At 38.2% G+C, this 27,679-nt stretch overlaps 1 protein-coding gene across 4 annotated transcripts in view; it reads left to right on the plus strand.

The window, feature by feature from the left end:
• The first annotated feature begins 6,789 nt into the window (after positions 1-6,789).
• PEX5L (peroxisomal biogenesis factor 5 like) overlaps positions 6,790-27,679 on the plus strand; it is a 250,898-nt gene continuing 230,008 nt past the window's right edge. For all 4 annotated transcript variants that reach the window (XM_060298388.1, XM_060298385.1, XM_060298387.1 and 1 more), the window contains exon 1: positions 6,790-7,246. Coding sequence is in view for 3 of the 4 variants with exons in the window: in XM_060298385.1 (XP_060154368.1) it covers positions 7,226-7,246 (21 nt within the window). In the remaining variant the exon portion in view is untranslated. The remainder of the gene's footprint in view (positions 7,247-27,679) is intronic.

Consider the following 27,679-nt stretch of genomic DNA (forward strand, 5'->3'; position numbering starts at 1 on the left):
AAGAGAATTATCTGAACCAGGATTAGAAACCATGGATCTACCTTGAGAAATAATTCTTCATTCTTTGTAGATGATATCACCTGTCTAACTGACATAATATTGCTTATCTCTCCCTCTAACAAGAACTCTAAAAAAATCAAATCCCCTCTCTTTGTGAGTAGCAAAACCAAGATCACTTTCATTGATATGAGGTACCTTTGATTCTATCACATTCCTAAAATGCCTTTGCAAATCTTTATGAGGATTTGCAACTTTTCCAAGTCTAACAATTTATCCATTGCATTTCTTCCCTTAGGGTATTAATTCATCAAAAAAATTTTCAGATATCAGCATTATTGTGGCACAAACTGAATTTTAGCATCATTCGTGTACTTTGAGTTAATTATACTCCCAAATTTCTTTACTCAGTCATAAATATAATTATTTGTTTGACATCTGTCAAAGAATGTCAAGAATAATCACTTGATTTAGTTGGTCCTCACATTCTTCATTTGAAAAAAGGATGTAGTCAGGCCACAAAAACCATAAGCTTTTTTTTTCTTAATTTATTTATTTAAAAAAATTTTTTAGCATGTTTATTGGAGTATAATTGCTTTACAATGGTGTGTTAGTTTCTGCTTTATAACAAAGTGAATCAGTTATACATATGTTCCCATATCTCTTCCCTCTTGCGTCTCCCTCCCTCCCACCCTCCCTATCCCATCCCTCTAGGTGGTCACAAAGCACCCAGCTGATCTCCCTTTGCTATTCAGCTGCTTCCCACTAGCTATCTACCTTACGTTTGGTAGTGTATATATATATATATGTCCATGCCACTCTCTCACTTTGTCCCAGCTTACCCTTCCTCCTCCCCGTATCCTCAAGTCCATTCTCTAGTAGGTCTGCATCTTTATTCCCGTCTTGCCCCTAGGTACTTCATGACCATTTTTAAAAACGATAAGCTTTTTTCCAGCCTTAGCATTGTGTGATTCTACATAAAATCAACAGTTTCGGTAATATTTTATTTAAAAGAACTATATCTGAAATGTGCCTTCAGAGTAAATTATTTTATTTTCAAGAATTATATACTATTTTAAATACACCCAAAATAATTTATATTCTTGAATTACTACTGAGAATTTTCCATTCAAGATGGTGTAAGTTATTTAAGCAAAACAAAGAATAAAACAAAGTTCTTGTCTCCATCTGCCTACATTTAATAGGGAGTTAAGAAAAAAAAAGCATAGAAATAATTAAACAAAGGAAAAGCTTTATGATAAAGGAGTTCCCAGCAAGGGGATGTATTAAACTGGAGGATCAATAAAGGCTTCATGAAGGTAATAGAATTTGAGACCAAACTTGGAAAATGAATGAGCTTTCATTCCAAAGGAGTAGGGAGAGAGAATACATTCCAACAAGCGGAGAGCGTAGAAGTGTAACTTGGACTTACTTGGATATTATTGGATATTATTGGATAACTTGGATATTATTTGGGGAATAATATAAAAGTAAAGTTACTACAAAAGTTAGAGAATGCACAGAATTGAAAAAAGACAGGGGCCAGTTTGTGGAAGACCATTGTATTAATAAGTATTCTTTTGGTGGCAAGTGACAGAAAATCCAGCTTAATTGGAAAAGGGAATGTGCTGTGCTAGTTGAAATAGCTAAAAGTACATGGGTAGGCTAGCTTTAAGTGTGGTTTATTTAATGTCAGCTGCTAGATGCTGACAGCTTCAAGCTTACATCATTAGAACACCAAATCTAATGAAGAATCAGTCTGTTCCCACATAATCCTGGGACTGAGTCCATTTGCCCTGGTTGGTTGACTTGGTCAAATGTGTGACCAGTGGGGATTGAATGTCCTGGTGGGCTCAGCCTGGGTCATATGTTTCACCCTGAAAGCCTAGTAGTAAAATGTTTCCCACCATACAAATGGGCTAGAGTGGGGAAGAGACGGTTCCTCAAAGCAAAAAGACAGTTCTTCCAGCCACTGGAAGATATGGCTCTGTGTGGTAAACTATATTCCATGACTATGAATAAAAAGCTAAAGTTTTTGGCTATCAGTTGGCAATAGGAAACCAACATGGTATTTGAACGGGGCAGTAATATGATCAGTGCTGGCCTTTGTGAAATTAACCTGGCTGCAATGTAGATGATAGTTTGGACTGGGAAATGGATAAAGGAGATAAAACTAGCTTTGAGACTGGTAAGAGGTTTAGGGAGTCTGTGCTAGGATGGTGGTGAAAGGAGGAGTCAAAAGCAAGAGACATTTTTGTTTGCAAAGTTGTCAAAGAAAACAAAACAAGTGTAAATTATTGTAGTGTGATTTCTCAAACTGGTTTGATAGGAAGCATCCACCTTGTTTGTTCATTTGGAAGAACACTGCTGCCATCTCCTAGTCATCAGAGTCCGTATATTGATACTTTTCTTCAACCATAATTCCCCCACCACCTTGGGGTCTGCTGTGTGGGCTTTTGAAATTCTTTCCAGATCTAATGCCCTGAACACCAGCTAATCCCATTCAGTGTGTCAAAGAGACAAAAAGGGCAATCGGGGAAATTTCAACAAAATGTTCCTCCCTCTGATTGAACAATAAAAACCAATTAGTCATTTTAATTTGGGTCTACAGTTATTTTGACTTTTGTTCTCTCCTGTACCATCTCTGAGCAGCAGTGTTTGAATTGTACAGATTATAAAAGAATTGGTTGAATCACCAAAAGACTATTATCCCTAATTTTTTTTAAGTCCACAAGCATACTGACGTCATCATTACTCAGCTTTTTAAAAGATTTAATTAATCTTGAATTTTCAATAGTCACTTAATATGCAGGAGGATTCACTTACTAATAAACAAAACTTAATTTGATCAATACAAAATATATTCTGCTACCACTCGACTCTTTAATTTTGTTATAGTGATTAAAACTGCAAGCAATATTAGCACATTTCTTGCTATAAGAAAGCTGGGTGTGTTATGATTTTGTGCCAAGTCCTTTGGCCACTCAAAATACATTGAGATTATCTTATAAATGGAGAATGATGTGTGTTGTACTTTTCTCTTGGCACTGATGTTGCTCACATGCTATCATCGCAAAGGCAAGCGTTAGCTTTGCCACGTTTACACGAATAAATAAACCTTCTAGGCCATGGTACTGCTCAAATTTGGTGGTGCATAGAGAGCACTTGGGGATCTTGTTAAAATGCAGATTCTGATTCAGTAGGTCAAGGATGGGGCCCAAGAGTCTGCATTTCTAACAAGCTCCCAGGAGAATCTGATGCTGCTTGTCAACAGACCACACTTTGAGTAACAAGCGTCTTTGAATTTAAAATGAGAAATATATTCTGGACCTTGGGTCTGGTATTAAATCATGTCGATCTTAGGTTGCAAAACAACCATGCAAAAGGACTGAAACACGGCTTATCTTTATTTTCCTCAGAAACAATGTGTGCCTTCATAATACAAATTATGCTGGGTTTAGATGGGCAATCATGGCCCAGCCACTTATAAATTTAACTGTTGCTGATGGCAGCATTACTGCCAATGAGATGTATACCAGTGTGCAAGTTGGTTAGAAAAGATTCATTAGTAACTGTTCCTTCCACAGTGTTTACGGAGACATTCTTTTTTTGCTTCATATCATAGATGTAATTGTTTGAGTTTGATGCTTATTCCAAGTTCATCTTCAAAGTTGTTTTCCCATGATTCCAGTTATTAATATGAAAACTAGAAAATCCTGTGAAAAGTCAAAGTATATTGATGTTTGGCAGAGATTTCCATTTTTATTCAAATATTTCTGGTATCAGAGAAGCAGACACACAGCTGTTGCCACTCGCTTTTGTTCCAAAAGAACCACACCTTTTTCAAGCTACTGCATCTCTGGTTTTGTTTGTTTGCCTTCTGCCAGCTTACGTTAATGATTCCCAGAGGGGACCAGGGATTACACAAAGAGATGCATTTCTCACCATTACTGCAGTCATAGAATAGAGAAAGTTATGCACATTTTCTCCTTTCAAGATCTCTTAAAGACAATCTGATTTGCAAAAAAAGATTTCCACAAATATAATTATATTATGATTCAGCTTTTTGTTATGTGTATCATAAAATTCACGCCTGCTTTATCCTATCGATTTTATACTGGTATGTCTACTCGCACGTGGAAAGTTTCTTTTTGCACCAAGATACTATATTACTTGGGCTAAAATGCTAGATCTGGATGAAAATTTTTGGCCTAGCCAAATGACATATGTAAATTGCTAGATGGTTCTGTGAATCGACTGTATCTCAAGATACTGACACTTGAATTGGTAACCAGCCAAGTGCCTTTGCTCACACAGTTCGTATTTATAGGCTTTGAAGGAAATATTTGTTCCGCAGAGATAAAGTTCATAACTAAGGAGGAAATGTTTGACTAGAAGAGGTTAGATGTGAACTCTTAGATAAGAGAAACGGGGAAATTATGAAATCTCTGTAGAGTTGCTGTTGTTGTTGTTTTAAGAAAAGTCTAGACAGATTTCTCTTTCTAGGATGGTAAAATGTACTCCTGTCAGGAAGCTGGACTGTGGGCGCCATGGAGATGGAGAGCATGTCTGTCTCATTCATCAGTGTATTTCAGCACCTGGCACAGCATTCCCACGTACTAAGTTCTTAATAAGAATGAATGAATGCATGCATGAATGAACAAACGGAGAGAGGGATGCTTTCACAGATGCACTTGCGTTCCTGAGATTTTGTGAATGTAGGGAGTAGCTAAAGGCATTATCTAGGTTTTAAAAAGAGGATGTATTGACTTCTGTCTTCAACTCTAAGTAGTTGCCATACAGGTTCAAATGTTTTTATGGTCGATGGCTCCTTGAATCTTCCATTGGATAAAAATAAGCATATAATGGATTGGAAAATTCTGGCCCCAGTGTTACTTCACAGATTTCTAGCACTTTCAAAACAAATACTAGAATTTCCCCAAGGTTTCTATACTATTGACAACATGCAAGTATTTTATAATAAATAATTTCCCCCTTTTAAATTTATAGAGCTTGAGGTCTCAAGAAATCATCACTCATATTTTATGGACAGGAAGAAGCCTGTTTACATACTTGTATATGGTGGTTTAAAATTGACAACTCCCTTTGCATACTTTCAGTCAGCCCTGTGCAATAGGCTGGGCAGATACTTGCTTTACCTCAAAAGTGAGGAAATAGAGAATTAGTACACTTGCCCAAGAGACCAGTGAGGTAGTGAGACAGAAGTTGCACTTCTACCTACTGACTCCTATTCCAGTGCTCTGTCCAATAAAGGACAATAAAACAAGAACTGGATGGTACTTTACAGTTTACAGTGCTTATGAACGTATCTCATTTCTCAAGATAAAACAATCAGTTTATCATGCAGGGTTTAGACATTAAAAAGCTGAAGTTTAAAGAGGGTAAAGGAAATTGTCCAAGGTTAACTATTGGTGGAGTCTAATAAGAATCCATGTCTCCTGCCTACAAGTCTTAGTCATTTTGTGTTTGGTTGGTTGATTGTTTTAGGACCTCAGGTGCATTAAATTGGATTAACCATTTTGGGGGGTTCATTTCACTCTCTCCTCACTAGTCCATGCATGGCTTTGTTTTATTTAGTTACATATGATTTTTATAGGGTAGTACATGTCTGTGAATCACCACCCAACTTAATAGCTAAAACACTGACAATTAACCTTCATATAAAATACCTCCTCATCTCTTTCCCATACCTCCCCTTACCCAGCATCACCAACATTTTAAAGACTATATTAATTGTTCTACTGCTTTCCTTTTCATATAGTTATATACAAATATGTTTATATTCCTGGGGAGTTTGGTCTTATTTTTTAACTTTATGAAAAGTATATCATGCTATATGCAAGATTTGGGGGATTATATCATGTTGTATATAATTTGGGGGACATGTTGTGTGATTGGAGATCTTTTTACCAACAAAAGTAGGTAATCACAGTATACACACATACACCAGCACGTGGTGTGTGTATGTGTATGTATATACATTTATAATGTAAACATTACATCAAACTATCCACTCTCTTCGACTTGAGACATATTTAAATGCACTCTACCTATATATTACATAGTAAACACCCTTTCATTCAACAAATATTTATAGGGTGCCTGCCATGTGCCAGGAGGTACTGTACTATGCCCTGACACACCCGTGCAAAAACACATACATTCCTTCCCCAAATATCCCTGATCTCATGGAAATAACATTGTATATATAGAGACAGACAATAAATATATAAAATATACAGGATGTTAGGTGATGTTAAGTGCTAGAGAGAAAAACAAATCGTGGAAGGCCCTTAGGGACTGGAGTTTGCAATTTCAGGGTAGTCAGCAATGAATTAGGGGTGGGGTGAGTGGGGAGAGGCTTAATTCACCGATTGACGGGAGGTAACTTGTGAGAGCTGAATCAGAACAGAAGTAAACTCTTCGGAAACCCCCGCGGTCAGCTTATTGTCTGTAGGATGATGGGCTTAGTCGGAATTGATGGCTCCTGGAGAGACAATACATATATATTCCTCCTACTTTTCTTGCAACTAGCCGCCAGCTCCGCTGGAATCTCCCTAGAAGCCGAAGCCGCACCTGAACACCTGGTAAGACCACCACCGCCCGCGGGCACTTAGCCGCCACGTGCGCGCGTTCCCGATCACGCGCGCAGGGGGGCGCGCGCCTGCCTCGGCCGCTCTCGGTGCCCGCTGGGAACGCGCGCGCGCGCGTGCCCGGCCCCGCGGCCTCTCGGCAGGGACGCGGCCGGGAGGGCGGCGCGCGCCCCGCTCGGCAGCTGCGGCAGCGGCGGCGGCGGCTGGTGTGGGCGCTCACGTCAGGGCTGGGAGGAGGAAAGGGTTCGCTGTGGAAAGAGTGAGAGAGACATGAGGCAGCCAGGCAGGAAGCGAGAAAGTGTTCGGCGGAGAAGGAGTGAGTTTTAGAGACGCCCGGCGAGCAGGACCTGCGCCTGCGGGAGAGCGTGGCCGCCTGGGCTCCTCGCCTCCTCTGCGTGCTCTCCTGTGTCCGCTTTCAGAACCCCGAGCTAAGAACAGTTCCCGGCAGCCCGCAGCGCTGTCAAGGGGCCGCCGCCGGCCAGGCTACCTGGAGCCTTGACCTGGCTCAGGGGCACCCTCTGAGAACCCATCTTCTCCCCTCTGTTGGTGTGCAAGTCAACACGGGGGGGAAAGCATCCGGCAGCCTCAGGGAGCCCTAAAGAAGCTGAAGCAGAATGTACCAGGGACACATGCAGGTAAGACATTTCCATCGAACTGGATAGGGATCTTGGGGACTAATATAGGAGCCAGGGGGTTCACCAAGTTACTGTGGTCAAGTGCTGCCTTCATACAGTTCAACAAGTGAAGTGGTGTGACGTGACCATAACATTTCAGTCCGGTGCTATAGGTAAAACTAGACGGGTTTCTGTGGGAGAAGGGGAGGAAGGACCTCAGAACTTTGACTGGGAAGTTTGTTTTCTGTGCATTCCCTGAGCCTGTTTCTTTAAGCAAGATCAAGGAATCCAAAAAGAGGAAACCTGGAGATGACCGTGTTTCCGTTGTAATCCTATTGATGCAACTCGGCATGTATGTCAACTGAAGGGCAAACAATAATAGGAAAGACAAAGCTTTTCCTATATCATCTGCAAAGGTTTCTTGGCAGTTGGAACACTTTGCCACTTTCGTATTATTTTTTAAAGTGATAATTTTTTAAATGGTTTGTGCTGTATTTTCCCCCTTCAGATGATGGGACATTGTCACCTATCCCTATAGTCACAGGATGACTTAGGAGGATGAATTTCAAACATGTCCAAGAGGCTCTAATGTTTTTCAGGGGAGGTACTGTCTCTGGTTTTTAAAACTCATCTGAGCTGAGCCACTGCTTCTCTACTCTCTTGGGCAAGATTACTTTAACCTTGATTCCAGTTCTCATTCACATGTTTGGTTCTTCCTTATAAAGGCAGGTGTATTCTTTGAGGGGAAAAAAATGAAATACTAACTCAGCTTCCTAAAGTATAAACTGAGCTCTTTTTTTACTGTTCCTAAATGCTTTAGTCGTGGACTTAATGTTTGGGCTTCCTTTCCATTACAAAGATGGTCAAATACAGTTATATGTGGTGCTTTCACCCTGGTGTGTAATGTGTATGAATACTGAGGATGTTACTTCTGTGTCTTTAGAGCAATTTAAAATAGATAAATTAACATGTTACTGCATTTGTGACTTAGTATTACCCAATATTTAATTTCTGAGTCTTTGGGGAAATTCTTTTGTCTTATAAATTATTTTTATATAAAATGGTATTGTATCATATTCCTAAGTTTTGTAAGAATTCTGAATCAGCACTATCAGAATTCTAAAAGCATTTCCCGTATTACTGACATCATCCTGTTTTGAAAATTATTAATAGAATTATATCACAGTTGTTGGACAATAATTAGTGCCTGAAGTATATTTCTAAATATAAACAATAAATACGATCTGCATGTTTCTAATTAAAGCTACACTAATTGGAAAGTTTAGTAACAAAGAAGCATTCAAACAATCACAGCTAAAAAATTTAACAAAGGATTATTACCATAGCTCTGTTTCATCTTCACCCAATAATGATACTTATAATTTTATGTATTATCTATTTATTATCCCTAAACAGTTTCTCCACAGCAGTAAAAATAGGAAGATTTTAACAAATGGAGTCAATCTTCAGAAAATTGCTCATTCACACAAAATTCATAATTGACTACTTGGGCAATTTACTGAAACTTTCCACATTATTTTTTGTTTGAAAATATGTTTTTGTGAATGAAGAATTGAAGCAACAATCTGGTAAACTCAGGCACCCCCAAAACAATTTAAACTAAATTTTCTGAATACTTCAAGGATTGATGTTACTGAAACTTGAATTGTCTAGAATAATGTCTGAGGGTTTCATTTCACTTTGAGAGAATAGACAAAATGTAAGACTCTGCATATGATCCTGCCTTAATGTTTTTTGCTTGTGTACTGCTATAACAGCAAATATGATGGCTTGCAGTAAAACTCACAAATCTTTGCTGCCAAGCTCAGCTTGGAAACATTACTAAATATTGTAATCAATATGCTTGCCAAAATTTCAGAGCACAGTACTTTTTTCCTTTTTACTATTGACCACTGATGTTAACTTCTAAGGCTTTAATAGTTTAGTAGCTATTAAATGATACGATCATCTGAGTGGGAATGCCCTACCCCCCAAAAAACCACTTATTTCAATCTGATTTATAATATAGTTACTTGCTGACATTTTAAAACCCCGGTCTCTTTCCCAGAGAATAGTATTTAGCCTATAGACAAAATCTCCATTGTGTTGGTACATTTACATTAAATAAAGAATCTTTCCTTATCAGAGACAGTATCATCTTCCTGTGCGTACCTGACTCTAATCACAAGGGAGAAGCAGCATAGCCCAAATACTCCAAAATATTTGTGATTTAAAATCTGGATACATATTTGGTAAAGTGGACCAGAGATGAGCAGATTTACTAACATTTCTGCCGACTTTGGAGTTCATTTGAAACACTGGTGTTACTTGGCTGATACCTTAAAACAGGAGTGAAACAGAAAATATTGGCAATCGTTAGCTCTGCCTTCTAATTCTACTCTTTTCTGTATCCAAGAGATTTTAAAATAAAATGCTTTGTAAATAGGCAGTCTGAGTGGGGAGGTGTTCACATGAAGTCTTAAAAAATAGTCTGATTTAAAACTCCTGTAGTGCCTTTGTTTCTGCAGCTTAACGATTTTGTAAATAAAGTCTATTAATTCTTATACATATGTCTAATTCATCCAGTTTACTATAGAAATTGAATTCATTTTAGAAGCCACAATATTTTAAAATCACACATTTAGTTTACTCTGCTAGTTCATTAGAAGATAAAAGTTGACATCTATTACAGATAGATAGCACAGCATAGTAGTGTAGATTTCTTGGTTTCAAAGTGAATGCCACAGGTATATTTCTTAGGAGTAGGGCCCCAGAGTTGTGCTGTTTTCCAAGTGCCTCAGCAATTATTTCCAAGGGGAATTCATCACCTCAGCAACTTAAGCAAATGTTGTTTCTTTAGTGACTTATAGATTTACTTCTTTTTCCCTTTTGACCAGGGGGCCAATGGTGTTTAAATGCACTTTAGCATCAGTTCTAACCAACTTCCTGTTTCTCATAGATGACCTGTGATCTTAATCCCTCCAGTACAGCTGTGTGCTCTGCACTGCGATGCTTATTTGTATATGGCCATATGAGTTAACACTGCCAATTAGAGCAAAATAATTACATGTCTCTGAATGTTCCCTTAGCCAAACCTTTTATCTGAAATGGTTTAAATACAAGGCAATATAATTTCAATTTTGAACTAAGATTTTCTTATTTTTAATAAAGGATCCCCAGTAGTATTTTTTGTTACAAAAGAAAGTTATTTCAGAAGACAATCAAACAAAAAAATCTATTCGTAATTTTAACTGATCTTTATTATAGGCATTGAAAACAGACTTTTTTTGACTTATTCAAGCCTGCTGAGGAAAAATTCCACACCCTCTGGCTTCACAAGACATTAATTAAGAAAATTTAAATGACAAAAATTATAAAATTATTAACACTTCAAAGAGTAGCCATTTATTTGTCTTCCCCCAAAGGGGTTTTGTGTTTTTATTTACGACTTTACTTAAGCTTTTAAAAAAAATTTTTCATGAAGGGGAACAGCTTGGATAACATAAATTATGTTAATACATTAGATCTGGCCACTGGAGACTCATTTGGTTCACTAGAAACAACGAACATAGGAAGCCAGTCCAAAGTAAGGGCATAGAATGTTTTTCAACATCTATAACAGCAGTTTGTCATAACTGATACCTAAAGCAAAATTGTAAAGTAGGTAAGATTTGTCATGGATACTTGCACTTTTCTAAAAGATCCATTTTTCCCCTCCTGATGCCACCATTTTCTATCCTGTGTCATTTCTTTATCAACCCTTTGCTAACAAAAATATAATTAATACCAATATACCACACACATACACACACACACCATATTTGCATTTTTAGAGGAAAATCTTGGAAAATTAGGAGTTTTTTTGCAGGGGAGGGTTATGTTTTAAGGAGAATGAGGTAATGCCGGCCTAGGGCTGAGGTTGATTTTGTTGATTTGGTCATGGATAGCTACTGCCCTCCCCTCCCCTCTCCCCCCACCAGCTCAAATAGTACCTGCCCTTCCTCCTCGAAGCCCTCCTATGAATGATAATCAGTATTAATACTCCTTGAATGAATTTATTTCAGACATGAATTTATTGTCTGAAATAGTATTAACTAGAACTCTATTGAAGGAAATTCATGTACGGTGAAGCTGATGTGCAAAATTATGACACGAGCTCCAGCGAGATTCCGAAATGCCTTCCTATATATTTACAAGCAAATCATGCTTGGTATGAGAGTAATATTGAGCTTCTAGCACTTAAAAATTATAATACTTATGGTATAATATTGCTGAATACTTGATTAACCTGAAAATCTCATTCCCCAGCTATACCGGCCAACAGTTTACATTATAGACTTACTGTAAGAAACACAATATGTTCTTCCTAGATTTTGTTTATGGTTTATAAACATTCTTCCTAAAAACATGTGTTTGCAAGAAAAAATTCTAGCATACAAATGTTTTGACTATAAAACATTTCTAAAGGAAAGAATAAGAAAAGGTTAAAACAGAACTTGTTAATTTTAAAATCTTGAATCTCTAGTATTACCGCTGCCAACCTAAGAAACGTTAAGATGTGATGCACCATGTAGTCAAAACATCTGACAGCCTGCTTTTTTACACTTTTTATTGAGATCTCATGTTGCCAACACAGGCATAAGTTAGAGCCGTTGAAAGATTTTATATTCTAGAATTAATTTCTTGATACATTTATGTAATAACTGGTGTGCATTTCCTTCACTAACAGTGAGGGCACACTACAGCCTAATGTTTCCTTATGGGACCTAAATCCAATCTGAGTGTTTGGCGACATCTAAACATGATGTCATTTCAAATACACCAATAAGGAAAATGGGGTTGCCAAGTTTCTGAAATATGAAACCTTTTTATGATTCAGACTTTGTAGAAGGAAAAAAATCACCTTGAACTATAGCATGTAACCCACGGATCAGAGACCAGATGCTGTGAATTGGGGGTTACATTTCTCTCAATGACCACTTCCTTCATCTTCACCTCACCCACTTCCCACCCCTCCTCACCCATGCCATCTCCTTTACCAGGGATACCAAATGGAAGACTTTTTCCCAGCCTGTTAAGAAAGATTTGTATATCTTATATATTATTATATTTTACAGAATATAAACAGGAAGATAGCTAATACCCTATTGGTTAAATATCAAGACCATGGCTAATTGTTCAGAGCCCAGAGTCTAATATAGCACACTACCAGTATTGTCATATAATGTCATTTTTTTTCTTTTATAAATACGTTATTTGTGACAGAGGTGACACCAGCGTTGCAGGAGGAGAATGTTCTTTGTCAATCAATGATTCTTGGTTAATTGGATATCTATATAATTTTTTAAAAGGTGAATCTTGACTTCTATTTTGCGTGTACACAGAAGTCCATCCCAAGTAGGTTAAAACAGGAGAATACATTTATGACCTAGCAGGTAGGCAGTGAACATGTGAAAGTACATTTACCAGTAGCTGTTTTAATGTCCTTGTTTACCAATTCCGTTATCTGTGTCATTTTGTGGACTGTCTCTATTGATTGATTTTTATCTTCATTATGGGCTGTGTTTTCCTGCTTCTTTGTATGCCTGGTACTTTTTGATTGGATGCCAGACATTGTGAATCTTACATTGTTGGGTGCTGGATATTTTTTAATTCCTTCTTTTTTTAAGTTTTGTGTTTGGACACAACTACCATGGTTGGAAATGGTTTGATCATTTCAAGGTTTGCTTTTAAGAGTTTTTACATGATACTAGAAGCTACCAGAATTTTTTGGGATAGGGCTGACTTGTCCTGTCTTCTGAGGTAATATTCTTCTGAGTACTTTATCTGATGTCCCACTCATCAGGAGATTTCTTGACTTGGTTTTGGGCATGTGAACTCTTTATAGCCCTGTTTGAGCTCTAAGAAGTGCTCTGCCTGTTCCTTTCTGATGGTCTGAGGGTAGCTTCCTCACATACATGATCAGAACTCAGGGGAAGACTAGCGGGGGAAGCCTCTGCATGTCTTCAGAGCTCTCACTCTGTGCAGACTTCTCCCTAGCACTCTGCCCTGTATAGTCTAACACCTGGGCCTTCTCAAATCCTCCACTCTGTCTCCTCAACTTAGCGAGGATACCAAACATTTTGGGGTCCTCGCTTCCTACATTATGTCCTGGAAACTCTTTCCCGGCTGTAAGTAGGGCAATCACAGTGCTCACCTTATTTGTTTCCCTTCTCTCAGGGATCCTGTGAGGCCTTTCTTCCCAGTGTTTAAAAATCATTGTTTTGTATATTTTGTCTGTTTTTTTCCCCAGTTTTATTGAGACATAATTGGCATACATCACTGTGTAAGTTTAAAGCATACAACATGATGGTTTGACTTACATATATTGTGACACAACAGGTTCGGCTACTGTCCATCTTCTTATGTAGATACAATAAAAAGAAAGAAGGGAAAAAGGAAGAACATTTCTTCCTTGTGATGAGAGCTCTTAGGTTTTACTCTAACTTTCCTATATATCATCCAGCAATATTAGCTGTAGTCATCAGGTTGTACATTACCTCCCTAATACTTATTTATCTTATGACTGGAAGTTTGTGCCTTTTGACCACCTTCCTCCAATTCCCCCTCCAATTCCCCCTCCTTCACCTCTGCCTTAGGTAATGGCAAGTCTGATCTCTTTTTCTGAGTTTGTTTATTTGTTCTTAGATTCCACATGTAAGTGAGATCATACAGTATTTGCCTATCTCTGACTGACTTATTTCACTTAGCATAATGCCTTGAAAGTCCATCCATGTTGTCACAAATAGTATGGTGTCCTCATTTTTTATGGCTGAGTAATAATCCATTGTGTGTATATATATATATATATATATATATATATATATATATATACCACAACTTCTTTAGCCATTCATCCACCAGTGGACACTTCAGTTGTTTTCATGTCTTAGCAATTGTAAATAATGCTGCTAGGAATGTGGGTGTGCAGATATTTTTTGAGTTACTGTTTTTGTTTCCTTTGGATATATTCCCAGAAGTGGAATTGCTGGATCACATAGTAGTTCTATTTTTAAGGATCCTCCATATTGTTTTCCTAGTCACCATACCAATTTGCAATCCCACCAACAGTGCGCAACAATTCCCTTTTCTCCACATCCACGTCGGCATTTGTTATTTCTTGTTTTTTGGATGATGGCCATTCTAACAGACGTGAGGTGATATCTCATTGAGGTTTTAATTTGCTTTTCCCTAACGCCTAGTGATGTTGAGCATCTTTTCATGTACGTGTAGCCTTTCTTCTATCTTGTTTGGAGAATTGTCTATTCAGGTCCTTTGCCCATTTTTAATTGGGTTATTTGGTTAATTTGCTGTAAGTTCTTTATATTTTTTTAATTTTAACCCTTTATCAGATATATGTTTTACAAATTTTTTTCCAGTTATATAGGTTTTCTTTTTACTTTGTTCATGGTTTCTTTTGCTGTGCAGAAGCTTTTTTACTTTGATGTAGTCCCACTTGTTTATTTTTTATTTTGTTCTTTGTGCTTTAGGTGTCATATTCTCATTTTTGACTGATCCTTATTAGTACCAATATACTACTTCTCCTATTAAAACTCCATTAGATACAGACCATTATTATTCTCCATGTGAGATTTCACTAGATTGATCATCTTTGTTATTTTTAGATAATGACCATTAAAAATTTCACAGATGAAAAATAATGAGTTCATTTAGGTAGGAAGAGGCTGCTTATCCACTATTTCATTCAAGAGAAACACACACAGGGCTTCCCTGGTGGCGCAGTGGTTGAGAGTCCGCCTGCCGATGCAGGGGGACACGGGTTCGTGCCCCGGTCCGGGAAGATCCCACATGCCGCGGAGCAGCTGGGCCCATGAGCCATGGCCGCTGAGCCTGCGCGTCCAGAGCCTGTGCTCTGCAGCGGGCGAGGCCACAGCAGTGAGAAGCCCGCATACTGCAACAAAAAAAAAAAAAAAAGGAGAGAAACACACAGAACTCTGCCAACAGCTCTGAAATGGGGTGAACCTAAGCCAAGTAGGAGAGTTTGCATTGCAGGTGCATACACAACTCCCCAAAGCTCCTCTTCATGCATAGATACCCCTGAGAAACCAGACAAACTCTGTAAGTGGGAGGTGGTGTAGCAAAAACTTTTTCTTCCAAACAGAATGCCATATGGTCATCTATAAATCATGGAGATTCCAAGAGCTGATTGGTGCTGTTGTGATGCCAGATGCTAGATATCTACCTAGGGATCCACAAAATTCCCACTCCTACACAGCCTCTTAAAAATTATGCAGTTTTTAAAGCAACTGGTGTGGTAGAAGAATTCAGAACCATTTCATATGAGTAATGATAGGAGGAACTGGGGCTGTTTAGCTTGGAAAGTAAAGACTCGAGGAGACCATGATGACTTTATATAAATATATGAAGGATTATTATGTAAGAAGGGGATAGAATTACTCTGTACATCCTTGAGGGTTAAAACTGGTATCATATCAGGGTGAGGTAAAAAGTTTCCTCGAGGCAACGACAATAAGAAGACGCTGGATACAGTACCCAGTTCTCACTGTGGTGAGCTGCCTGCTTGGAAATGGAAGAGGCCAAGAGTGAAGGGGGAGCTGAATGTGAACAGAGCACAGTGACCCTGTGCACACACAGGCCTCTGACCTGAGACCATTATGCCTGTGGACGAAATCCAGTGAAAAGCACCGTGAGATGGCATGTGTGTTTGTGTGTGCATGTCTGTGTGTCCCACCAAAAATGGTTATAGTTGACTGAAGTAAGGACCTATAATAAGCAAAACCCAGTATGTCCTGGGGGGAATATTCCCTGGTTCTCTGAAAGTATATGGGTGAGCATCAGACAGAGCCATGCCAGTACCATGATGCAAAGTGATCAAAAATAGTGAAAGGTCAGAAAATATGGAACCTCTTCAAGAAGATGAGAAAGAGGAAAACATTTAAACATCATAACATGAAGCTGCTAGAGGTGCAAAACATCTTTTTACTTCCTTTCACATGGGTGTTAACTGTAACATACATGCTTATATGGAATGGTATCCTCTGATCATGCAGGGACATAACATCTGATTGGACAGGTGATTATGTGCACATGAAACACCTGGGAGCTGATTAGAAATGCAGACTCTCAGGTCCCACTCCAGACCTACTGAATCAGAAACTGAATTTTCCAAGATACTCAGTGATTTATACGTACATTAACATTTAGGGTGTACTGATCTGAAAACATCTACATAGAGAACAGGACCTGATCTATTGCACTGAGACCTTAGCAAAAAGTTAGATTCTTGGCTAGTTTTCTGACATCACAGAGGCACAATGAGGTACCTGAGAGAGGAGCTGGCAAGAGCAACTATCACAACTATGTTTGAATAAAATTTCTTTCTTATATTGATATCATAACCTCCGCCCAATTGGTTATAGTTTTTCCATCTGAGGAAAGCTCAGCAAACATATTATGTTCCATCTGAATAAAATAAGCCTTCAAATATTTAGAGAACTATTATGTCTTCATCCCATTAAATCTTTTCTTCTCCAAGATAAACAGCCCAGTTCACTTATCGTTTCTCATGATGACATTTCTAATGCTTAATGGCTCCACGAAAGTATGGCCTCGGAGCAAGACAAACTGCTCAAGATGTGATCTGACCATTGCCAAGCACTGTGAGATTATTTATCTCCTGGGAAAAACATCTACTCAGACAGCCTAAGACTGCTGTAGCATCTTTAGACTAAATTGTCCTCTAAATTGATCTGATGTTTCTATTCTCTGAATAACTTGGGAGTTATCTCACAGGTGTTAGGTCTTTATACCAGAATAATCTTGAATCCATACATGGATTAGAATATTCTAGGTTAACAGTTCCTTATGTCTCCAGCAACTGCAGTAATATTCAGTTTTGAGGTCACAGAATCCTGAATTTGAAGGACTCTTGAAATTGTTTTGTTCAACCATTTCATTTCACTGATGAGGAAACTGAGGTCCGGTAAATAAGAGACTTGCTCAAAATGTCCCATAAAACTTAGTTAGCAGAGCTAGTACTGTAATGAAAGCCTGCCTTATCCTAGTGTGCTATTCCCATTACACTTTTTACTCTTTATTTTGAATTACAATAAAAATCTAAGTGAAAAGTAAGCATTATAATAAACTACTAGATGTTTTCAAATATCCACGTGTTTGGCATTTAGTCACAAAAATTGATTTTTTCCTGCTTTTCGCTGTTAGTGTAACTATTTGATTTTTTTTTAATCTTCTATTTTCTTTTAATTTTTATTTGATATTGGAGCATAGTTGATGAACAATGTTGTGTTAGTTTCAGGTGTATAGCAAAGTGATTCAGTTATACATATACATGTATCTATTCTTTTTCAAATTCTTTTACCATTTAGGTTATTACAGAATATTGAGCAGCGTTACCTGTGCTATACATTAGGTCCTTGTTGTTTATCTATTTTAAATATAGCAGTGTGTACATGTCAATCTCAAACTCCCAGTCTCTCCCTCCCCCCCCACCCTTCCCCCCGTAACCATAAGTTCATTCTCTAAGTCTGTGTGTCTGTTTCTGTTTTGTAAATAAGTTCTTTGTATCACTTTTTTTAGTTTCCGCATATAAGTGATATCATATGTTATTTGTCTTTCTCTGTCTGACTTACTTCACCTTGTATGATAATCTCCAGGTCCATCCATGTTGCTGCAAATGGCATTATTTCATTCTTTTTAATGGCTGAGTAATATTCCATTGTATATATGCACCACATCTTCTTTATCCGTTCATCTGTCGATGGACACATAGGTTGCTTCCATGTCTTGGCTATTGTAAACAGCACTGCAATGAACATTGGGGTGCATGTATCCTTTTGAACCATGTTTTTCTCCAGACATATGCCCAGGAGTGGGATTGCTGGATCATATGGTAGTTCTATTTTTAGTTTCTTAAGGAATCTACTAAAATTGAATATGTAAAACATCAAATAGTTTCTTAAGGAACCTATTTGATATTTTACATATTCAATTTTAGTAGTCATTTGTTTGGCTGACGGTGGAAGAAAGTCTGGTCTGTACGTCTGTTTTAAAAGTGGAATGGTGGGCTTCCCTGGTGGCGCAGTGGTTGAGAGTCTACCTGCTGATGCAGGGAACACGGGTTCGTGCCCCGGTCTGGGAAGATCCCACATGCCGTGGAGTGGCTGGGCCCGTGAGCCATGGCCGCTGAGCCTGTGCATCCGGAGCCTGTGCTCCACAATGGAAGAGGCCACAACAGTGAGAGGCCCGCGTACCGCAAAAAAGAAAAAAAAAAAAAAAAGTGGAATGGAGTGCCATGAAAAGCTGTATCATTTTTATTTCCTAAAGGTGTTCCTCACTGTCTCTCCTTGGACTGACTAGATTGACCATTTGAGTAAACTGGTTTGATAGGTTCTTGGAACTAGTTGACTAAATATACAAGTAAAGCCATCAGGAGTTCTTAGTTGTAAGAAACAACTCAGAAAGCAGAAAACAATTCTGGCTCACTTAAGCATAAAGGGAATTTATTAGAAGTACATTTGGACAATTGAACGCATAGAAAGAATGATGAAGATAGAAAAATCACCATTTTTGCAAAAATCATAGTAAAAATTGATTCAAGCAAGAATAATGGTCAATGGATGCTAAATCTGAGGAAAGAGGCTGTTTGAGGAGAAACAGGATATTTATATAACATCAAAATGTCATCCACATAAATTACAAAACAAAAAATCCTGCCTTTTCCATGGAGAAATTGCACACTAAGTTACCAAAATCAACATCATCAATAAGGTGATCAACTGGATGTCCATCTCTGGATGCAATGCCCTGAGAAGGACACATCATTCCTATAATAGTACTGCTGAGGATGCACAACCTGAATATAATCATGAGAAAATCTCAGACAAACCTAAAATGAGGGATATTCTATAGAATAAGCAGATTATGTTTTTCAAAAATGTGAGTATCATGAAAAACAAGGAAAAACTGAGATGTTTACAAATTAAAAGAAGACAAAAGAGACAATGACAACTAAATGCAGTACGTGATAGTGGACTAGATCTTGGACTGGGAAAGAAAATTGTCATAAAGCACAGTGTGGCACAATTGATACTTGAATATGGAATAGATGTTAGATTAGTGTTATATGTGCTGATTTTGATAACTAAACTATGGCTGTGGCAAGAGAATATGTTTGTTCACAGGAAATACATGCTGCAGCATGAAGGGGCAAAGGGGCATAGTGCAGGTAACCTACTCTCAAGTGATTTGGAATACTGAAAATAATATTATGCATGATATAATTACATAGAGAGAGAGAATGCACAAACATAGCAAAATGTTAAAAATTGGTAAATCTGGGAAAAAGGGTATTATGGGAGTCCATTGTACTATTCTTGCAATTTTTCTGTAGGCTTGTGATTATTTCAAAATAAAAAGGTTTTTTTAATATTTTTAAAAAACACATTAGGATACTCACAGACTCCTAGAACTAGGCTCCAAATGGAGGGACCATGAAAACCCCATGTTGGAGCTTCAGCTGCTGCCCCCCCCCTCCCAGGATGAATGTTCTACCATGACTATGTGCCCCCAAAACTCAGTTCAAAGTGGGGTCAGGTGTAGCTGGTTGGTGGAACTGAGTCAACACATCCATACCGTATTTGCAAGGTAGTCTGGGAAAGTGCATTTCTGCTTACCACCAATATTCCAAAAGTGGACAGTTTCCCAAATATAGAGTTTAGATTTGAGAAAGTTAAAAAAATTAAAAAGCCAGTATCCACTGTAACATGTTAGAGATATTGCTTGAAAGTAAAATAAACATCTCTCTATCTTGACCTAGCTAGAGTTCAATCGGCCTTGAGGGATAAGAGTTAAAAGAAAATAATTCTCTTTAAGTCCTGTGCTTATTTGGTACTACCTGCCGTTACATGCAGGCCTGCAGGAGAATACAGTAAAGCTAGAATATATTGGTTTATTAAATCACGCAGCAAAGAAGAGTAGAATGATCCCTCCATCATTCATCAGTGTCCATCTACTGCTCACTTCCAATCTTTTTGAGAAATTAGAAAGAGCCCTGTGAAGAATTTAGTAGTTAATCAGGGGATTAAAGTACATATCATGTACCTTAGTAATAAGAACATTTTTCCCTCCATACGCAGGAACTTAATGTGGAAAACTGGGCGCATTAGTGTTTCATATTCATCCAAAGAATGATATAATCCAGATGCTCTATGCATTTGAGTCATTAATATTGATATGCAGCCTATTATATAAGCCTTTAGGAAGGTTATGTAAGACAAAAGAAAATGTTCTTAAGCTTGGGGCAAGATTAAATTAAAATAGAATCCTGGAGATGTAAATGTCTTTAGAGTTCACATAGCACAGCTTTGTCATTTCACATATGAGGAAACTGAGGGCTAGATCTTGATGGCCCAGACTTCTGGAATTAATAGCTTTCCCCAAAACTGAGGCGGGGAGCGGGGGGAAAGATGCTGAAAGGCTTTTGATGGCATGCATCAGACATTGCTTAATGATCTCTCACATTTGAAGAGGCTACAGAAACATACTGGTTAAGAGCTTGCGCTCAGTCTCAGACAGTCCCAAGTTCAAATCCTGGATTCACCACATACTATCTGTGGGATCTTGCTCTAATAACTTATCCTCTCTAAACCTCACTTTCCCCATCTATGGCAAGAATATAATAAATGTACCCATACGTTGTGATGACTTTGTAAGGATTAGCTCTTATTTTTTTTTTTTAAATTGAAATACAGTTGATTTATAATGCTATGTTAATTTCTGCTGTACAGCAAAAAGATTCAGTTATACTTATATATACATTCTTTTTCTTATATTCTTCCATTATGGTTTATCACAGGATATTGAATATAGTTCTCTGTGCCATATAGTAGGACCTTGTTGTTTATCCATTCTATATATAAAAACTTATATCTGCTAACCTGAACCTCCCACTTCATCCCTCCCCCAACCCCTTCCCCCTTGGCAACCACCAGTCTCTTCTCTATCCATGATTCTGTTTCTGTTTCATGGATAGGTTCATTTGTGTCATATTTTAGGCTCCACCTATAGGTGTGTATCATTTTTTTAGATTCCACATATAAGTGATGTCATATATTTGTCTGAGTTACCTCACTTAGTATGATAATCTCTAGATCCATCCATGTTGCTGTAAATGGCATTATTTCATTCTTTTTCTATGGCTGAGTAATATTCCATTGTGTGTGTATATATATATGTGTATATATATATATATATATATACACACATATATATACACACATACCATATCTTCTTTATCCATTTGTCAGTTGGTGGATATTTAGGTTGCTTCCCTGTCTTGGCTATTGTATATAATGCTGCTATGAACGTTGGGGTGCATGTATCTTTTCAAATTACAGTTTTCATCTTTTCTGGATATGTATCCAGGAGTGGAATTGTTGGATCATATGGTAACTCTTTTTTAGTTTTTTAAGAAACCTCCAGACTGATCTCCAAAGTGGTTGCACCAATTTACATTCCCACCAATGTGTAGGAGGGTTCCCTTTTCTCCACACCCTCTCCATCATTATTATTTGTAGACTTTTTGATAATGGCCATTCTGACTGGTGTGAGGTGATAACCTCATTGTAGTTTTGATTTGCTTTTTTCTAATAATTAGAGATGTTGAGAATCTTTTCATGTGTCTATTGGCCATCTGTATTTCTTCTTTGGAGAAATCTCTATTTAGGTCTTCTGCCCATTTTTTGGTATTAAGCTGTATGAACTGTTTGTATGTTTTAGATATAAAGCCCTTATCAGTTGCGTCATGTGTAAATATTTTCTCTCATTCCGTAGGTTGTCTTTTCATTTTGTTTATGGTTTCCTTTGCTGTGCAGAAGTTTATAAGTTTGATTAGGTCCCACTTATTTATTTTTGTTGCTATTTCCATTGCTCTAGGAGATGGATTCCAAAAAATATTGCCATGATTTATGTCAAAGAGTGTTCTGCCTATGTTTTCCTGTAGGAGCTTTATAGTATCCTGTCTTGCATTTAGGTCTTTAATCCATTTTGAGTTTATTTTTGTATATGGCGTTAGAGAATGTTCTAATTTCATTTTTTTACAGGTAGCTGTCCAGTTTTTCCAGCACCACTTATTGAAGAGACTGTCTTTTCTCCATTGTATATTCTTGCCTCCTTTGTCATGGATTAATTGACCATAAGTGCGTGGGTTTATTTCTGGGCTTTCTATCCTGTTCCATTGGTCTATGTGTCTGTTTTTGTGCCAGTGCCATACTGTTTTGATTATTGTAGCTTTGTAGTATAGTCTGAAGTCAGGGAAGTTCTAGTTCTGTGAAAAATGCCATTGGTAACTTGATAGAGTAAGCTCTTATGTTTTTACAGAGCTAGCAAAGTGTTTCATATATGTTGTATGTGGAAGAAGTTTAGCCATAGCAGTGCCCATTATACTTGGCTGTTTACAATAGTGACAGATGCTTGATTTTCTTCTTCTCTCACAGTTCTGGATTTTTTTTTTTTTTCATTTCCCCATCCCAAAACTCTTGCCTCCAGTACACTGAATATTTACTCATCCTTTATATTCCACCCAAATGTTATCTCCTCCGTGAGTGCTGCCCTGTGCCTCCACCAGCACCCTCCCACCTCCCCCACACACAATGCAGAATTAGGGATGTCTTCCTTAATGCTTACTTAGCATCTTATATCCATCATTTATACCATAATTAACATTTAGCTTTAAATATTTATTTTTGTCAGTCTCCCCATCTACTTGTAAGCCCTTCTGTGGCAGCGACTATATATTCAATACATCTTTATATCCCTGGAGACTAGAAGTGCTAGGTACATACTAGTAATGTAGTATTTATTGAATGAATGAAAGAATGAATTGATGAATGAATGGATGAAAGAAAGAATAAAAGAATGAATAATTGAAATACTCAGAAGAGTCCCTTACTGTCCTGAATAAGGACTCCAAAGTGCAATTGGCATGGTCTTCCTGATTCTAAGACACATGGCCCCAGAATCTGGTCTATTCCCATGAGTTTCAGAAGTGAATATATATCAAGTGAAGTTTTCACACACTGGAAAGGGAATCAATTACAGGGAAACCTTATAAACCTTATAATTAGATTGCCACTGGAATTAAGCAACACTCCATTGTCAAAGCAGTCTACGCAGTTTAATGGGTTCAACCTTTTTAAAGCCTGAGGACAGTTTGGGGCTTCAGATTTAGAAATAGAATAGATTCTCCTAATGGTTTCTAACTATATCGCTAACTGGCCAAGGTCACTTGGAATTAGAATCCATGCCTCTAGAATCCCCTGGCCCAGGCCAGCCACCCCTCAGTAGCCCCACAGGGGGAGGAGTCAAGAAGGTGTCAGGGGTAGGTGGCACCACCTATGAGATTTTGCTGTGAGCCTTGGGCAGCTCCCCTCCCCCACACCTCTGTGCCTACACCAAAGGGCCCCAGGTGTCCACCTTCCTTTCCTCAAGGGGCTCCCCTCCCCTGCACAGACATTTTTAAACCACCGATTCCAAGAGAGGGAAAAAAAAAAGGAGGAGGTGTCTAGGAGGTTCTAGACACCTCCTCACCACCTCAGCTAATTGTCAACAGTGATTCTGATAATAGTGCTAAGACACACACACACCCCTGAGACCACTGAGATGACAGAACATCATCGTTAGAACTGTCCTAGGAGGACGTCATTTGCTTACACCCAGTTGTAAGGACTGCTTACACCTCTAGCCTTAACCTTTCCAGATACACACACTCGCACACACACACATTTTTCCAGGAATCCAAGGAAGGAGCTGCACTCACAATGGTCATCCAGGGGATGTGTCTATTTTGTGAGCCTGTCTAAATATGTAGATCTTATTATTATGTCTTCCACAGTTACTCTGATATGGGAGCCTGAGATATGGAAGAGTAATTCTTCTCATTCAGATACAGGGTAAAAAGATTCAAGTCACATGTCAAAGCTCTCTCTAATGGGAGAGAGTAAATAACTATGCCAGTGGTATGTGCCATCTCTGGGCAAATTATAAAAAGAGTCCCTCTCTGAGTGGGCTGGATACCTAAAGACTCTCCTTTTCCCTGGAGGACACAATACCACACCCAGGCATAGGATTTGGCGGGTGGAGTTAGAGGGTTGGATTTCAGACCTGACTTGTGCCCTCTGATACAGACATCCGTGGACAACCAATAGGTACAACCATATGTATGTGTGTGGAGGTGTATAATGAAAGGTGGAGAAATGAACTCAATTCTACCAAAGATATTCAATCACAGATTGGATGTGAGTTTGCTAGTCTTTATGGAAGATGGTTGGCTTAGAATATTACTGGCTTTCCTTACAGCTCTAGGATTCTATTATTATCAGGCCCTTAATTAGTGATCTAATGCATTTCTGAGGGTTTGGTCAGGGCAGATTTTTCCAGTTTACTAATAACCATATCATGGAAAATAAATTTAAAAGCTTTCCTAACATCAAGATACTTGTTATTTCTTATGAAACTAAAGATCAACCTCTCCTAAATCTCTAAAGAATATGCTACTTAGGAGGATCCTGCTGTACCTCTCCTCCCCATTCTGCAAATAACACGAGATACTTTAAGACAAAGCTATCCGCAATATGGCAGAACTCTCAGCTGTGATAGAATACTGATTATCTCTACTACAATAGTCACTTTTTGTGAGAGCCTCATAAAAGTTAATCTCTAAAATGCTTCAGTAAGGTTGTCAAAGGATAGATATTGTATCTTTGTCATGCTGATAAGGAGAATGCAGCCCATAGGGTTTGACTGTCTCACCCAAAGTTCTAATCAAATCAGTTGTAGACTGAGGACCAGAATCTGGGTCTTCGGTTTTTTATTCTATTGCTTGAGCCTGAATAGCAAATTCAACCCACGTCTCCATGTCAGTAACTCAGCTAATGCAAAATGACTCGACTAACAGGGGACAAAAGGATTTTGCAAGTTTTCTCGAACATTGCATGTGGCCTTAGAGGGTAGAAATCTGTGATGCATTCTTCCTGACATTTATGCAAGACAGATGCTAAATCCATACAGCTCTATCAATTCTCTAAACTCAACATCTGTGTATATTAACTTAGTTCCTTGAGACTGCCTTTGTCTGTGATGGGGTGCACTCTCCTAGTGGAGTACAAACAGCTGTAAGACACCAATCTTTTGGTGCAGAAAGCCTCCCTAGAATAGAAATGCCCAGAAAGCGAGGAAAGTAAGGCTGTGGGATTAACTTGAGCTCAGAATCCCAATGTAGTCACTGTGTGTTGCATGTGTAGAAGCAGAATCTTGGGTTGCATGTATAAACTAAATCAAAATATACCCCCCAAAATCTGTCACTTACCTAAATATAATATTTTTCTTTTATGTTTTATTTTGTACTTTGCTATTATAAAAGTTCTTACTTTAAGACTTTAACCTGTATTAAACCCATATTTAAAATACCTGACTTTAGTATTGAAAAATACTTATCTGGGGGAGCTCTCTTATTTCTTCCGCTCTTAGAGATTCATTTTTTGCAGGGAAAGAGAAAATACCAGCTTTCTTGAAAGAGAGCTAGTAAACGGCAGGGTCAAGATTACTGGAAATATGCATAGGTCTTACTCATCTCAACTGATATTAAAATATCTACTTAAAGTGGAACCACCATTCCCTAATTTCTTTAAATTAATTTTAAACTTTCCATTACTTTAGGAGTAGAGGGCCAAGAAATAACATTATAAAAATCAGAATGTAATAGTATTGATCAACTAATGCAATATAAAATTAAAAGTACCAAAATAAAAATCATGTTTTCTTTTATAGTTGATTTTGTTAAAATTAATTTTTTCAGAGATCAACTTCTAGCACATTCATGTGATCATGTCCTGGTTTCAGAGTCTATAAGAAAAGAATGTAAATGTTCTGTGTTATATCAAGGAAGCACTCATTTAACTAATCGTCTAGTTAAGAATTAAAGTACAAGTACTCTGTACTTCGCTTGTCAAAAATTACTATTTTATCTCTGGATTGTTCTGCACATGATTCTGCCATTTTTAATAAATGTTTAAATAGATAACCTGTTTGCAGGTAAAGAATTGTTAAACTAAGCTGAAAACGTAGTTCATCTGGCGTCTATGCTCAGCCTAAATACGTATCTACAAACCAGTTATTTCTTCCCAACTAAATACCAGTACCTCTACCTGATCAAAGTCGGCATGTTCCAAACTGGGCTCGTTATCACCACCAATAACCTCCATAAAGCCCACCCCTTCTATTTTCCTGGATTGTTTAGTAGGACCACCACCTCCTCAGTTATTTATGTCAGAAAGCTGGGAACCATCCTCTCCTCTTTCTCTCTCATCCACTCTTCTTTCTCTCTCACTCCCCAAATTAAATCTAAATGCTCCAGCACTTACTTCCTAATTCACTCGTACTCTACCCTGTCTCTCCATCCTCACAGTCACCATCTTAGATCGCTCTAGTGTCTTTATCTGAAGAGTCACTATAGCTCCCCAACTAGTCCCTTTGCTACCAGGGTCACGTGTACCTTACCACCCTCTTTACTATAGCATTAACTTCATCATATCACCCTTCTATTTAAACTCCTATCAGGGTACACCATCATCTATAACAGTGTTTCTCCAAGTGCAGTCTTCTCTAGAGTAGTTATCTAGAATGTTTGTTAAAAATACAGGTAACTGGGGCTTCCCTGGTGGCGCAGTGGTTGAGAGTCCGCCTGCCGATGCAGGAGACACGGGTTCGTGCCCCGGTCCGGGAAGATCCCACATGCCGTGGAGCAGCTGGGCCCATGAGCCATGGCCGCTGAGCCTGCGCATCCGGAGCCTGTGCTCCGCAACGGGAGAGGCCACAACAGTGAGAGGCCCGCATACCGCAAAAAAAAAAAAAAAAAAAAAGAAATACCTTTCTATTATTAAGGTTACAGGGTTGCTCACAGTAGACAATTAATACAGTGTCTCATTAAAACACAGACTAGCACTTCCTTTTTTAAAAAATTCTAAAGTAAGGTTATCATAATGGAAATTATATCCTCAAACCAATTAGTGGACTAAGTTAGTTGCAGTGAGACGTGTTGTTTTTCCGTTTATCTCTCTCATTTCCTCAGTGAACCCCAAAGAATTGTAGATAATTGGTGTGCTGTTCATCTGATACAGCTGCAGATCCTTTGTAAACTGCCTTTGCTATACCCACTTAGAGAGAATTGGAGGAACAAGTATGATGAATAAAAATGGGAAACTAGACCCTAAAGCTATGCTTGCCATTTTGAAATTTTAAAATAAGGTGACCTTGTAAGTCAAAAGTAGAGATCAGAAACTAAAACTCTAACCAGAGCTAGGAGCTCTCTTTTATAGGAAGCTAGCAAGTTTAATATCTGTGGGCAGTGAAAGTTTTTGA

Source organism: Globicephala melas, chromosome 4, assembly GCF_963455315.2.
Source record: "Globicephala melas chromosome 4, mGloMel1.2, whole genome shotgun sequence".
NCBI lineage: Eukaryota > Metazoa > Chordata > Mammalia > Artiodactyla > Delphinidae > Globicephala > Globicephala melas.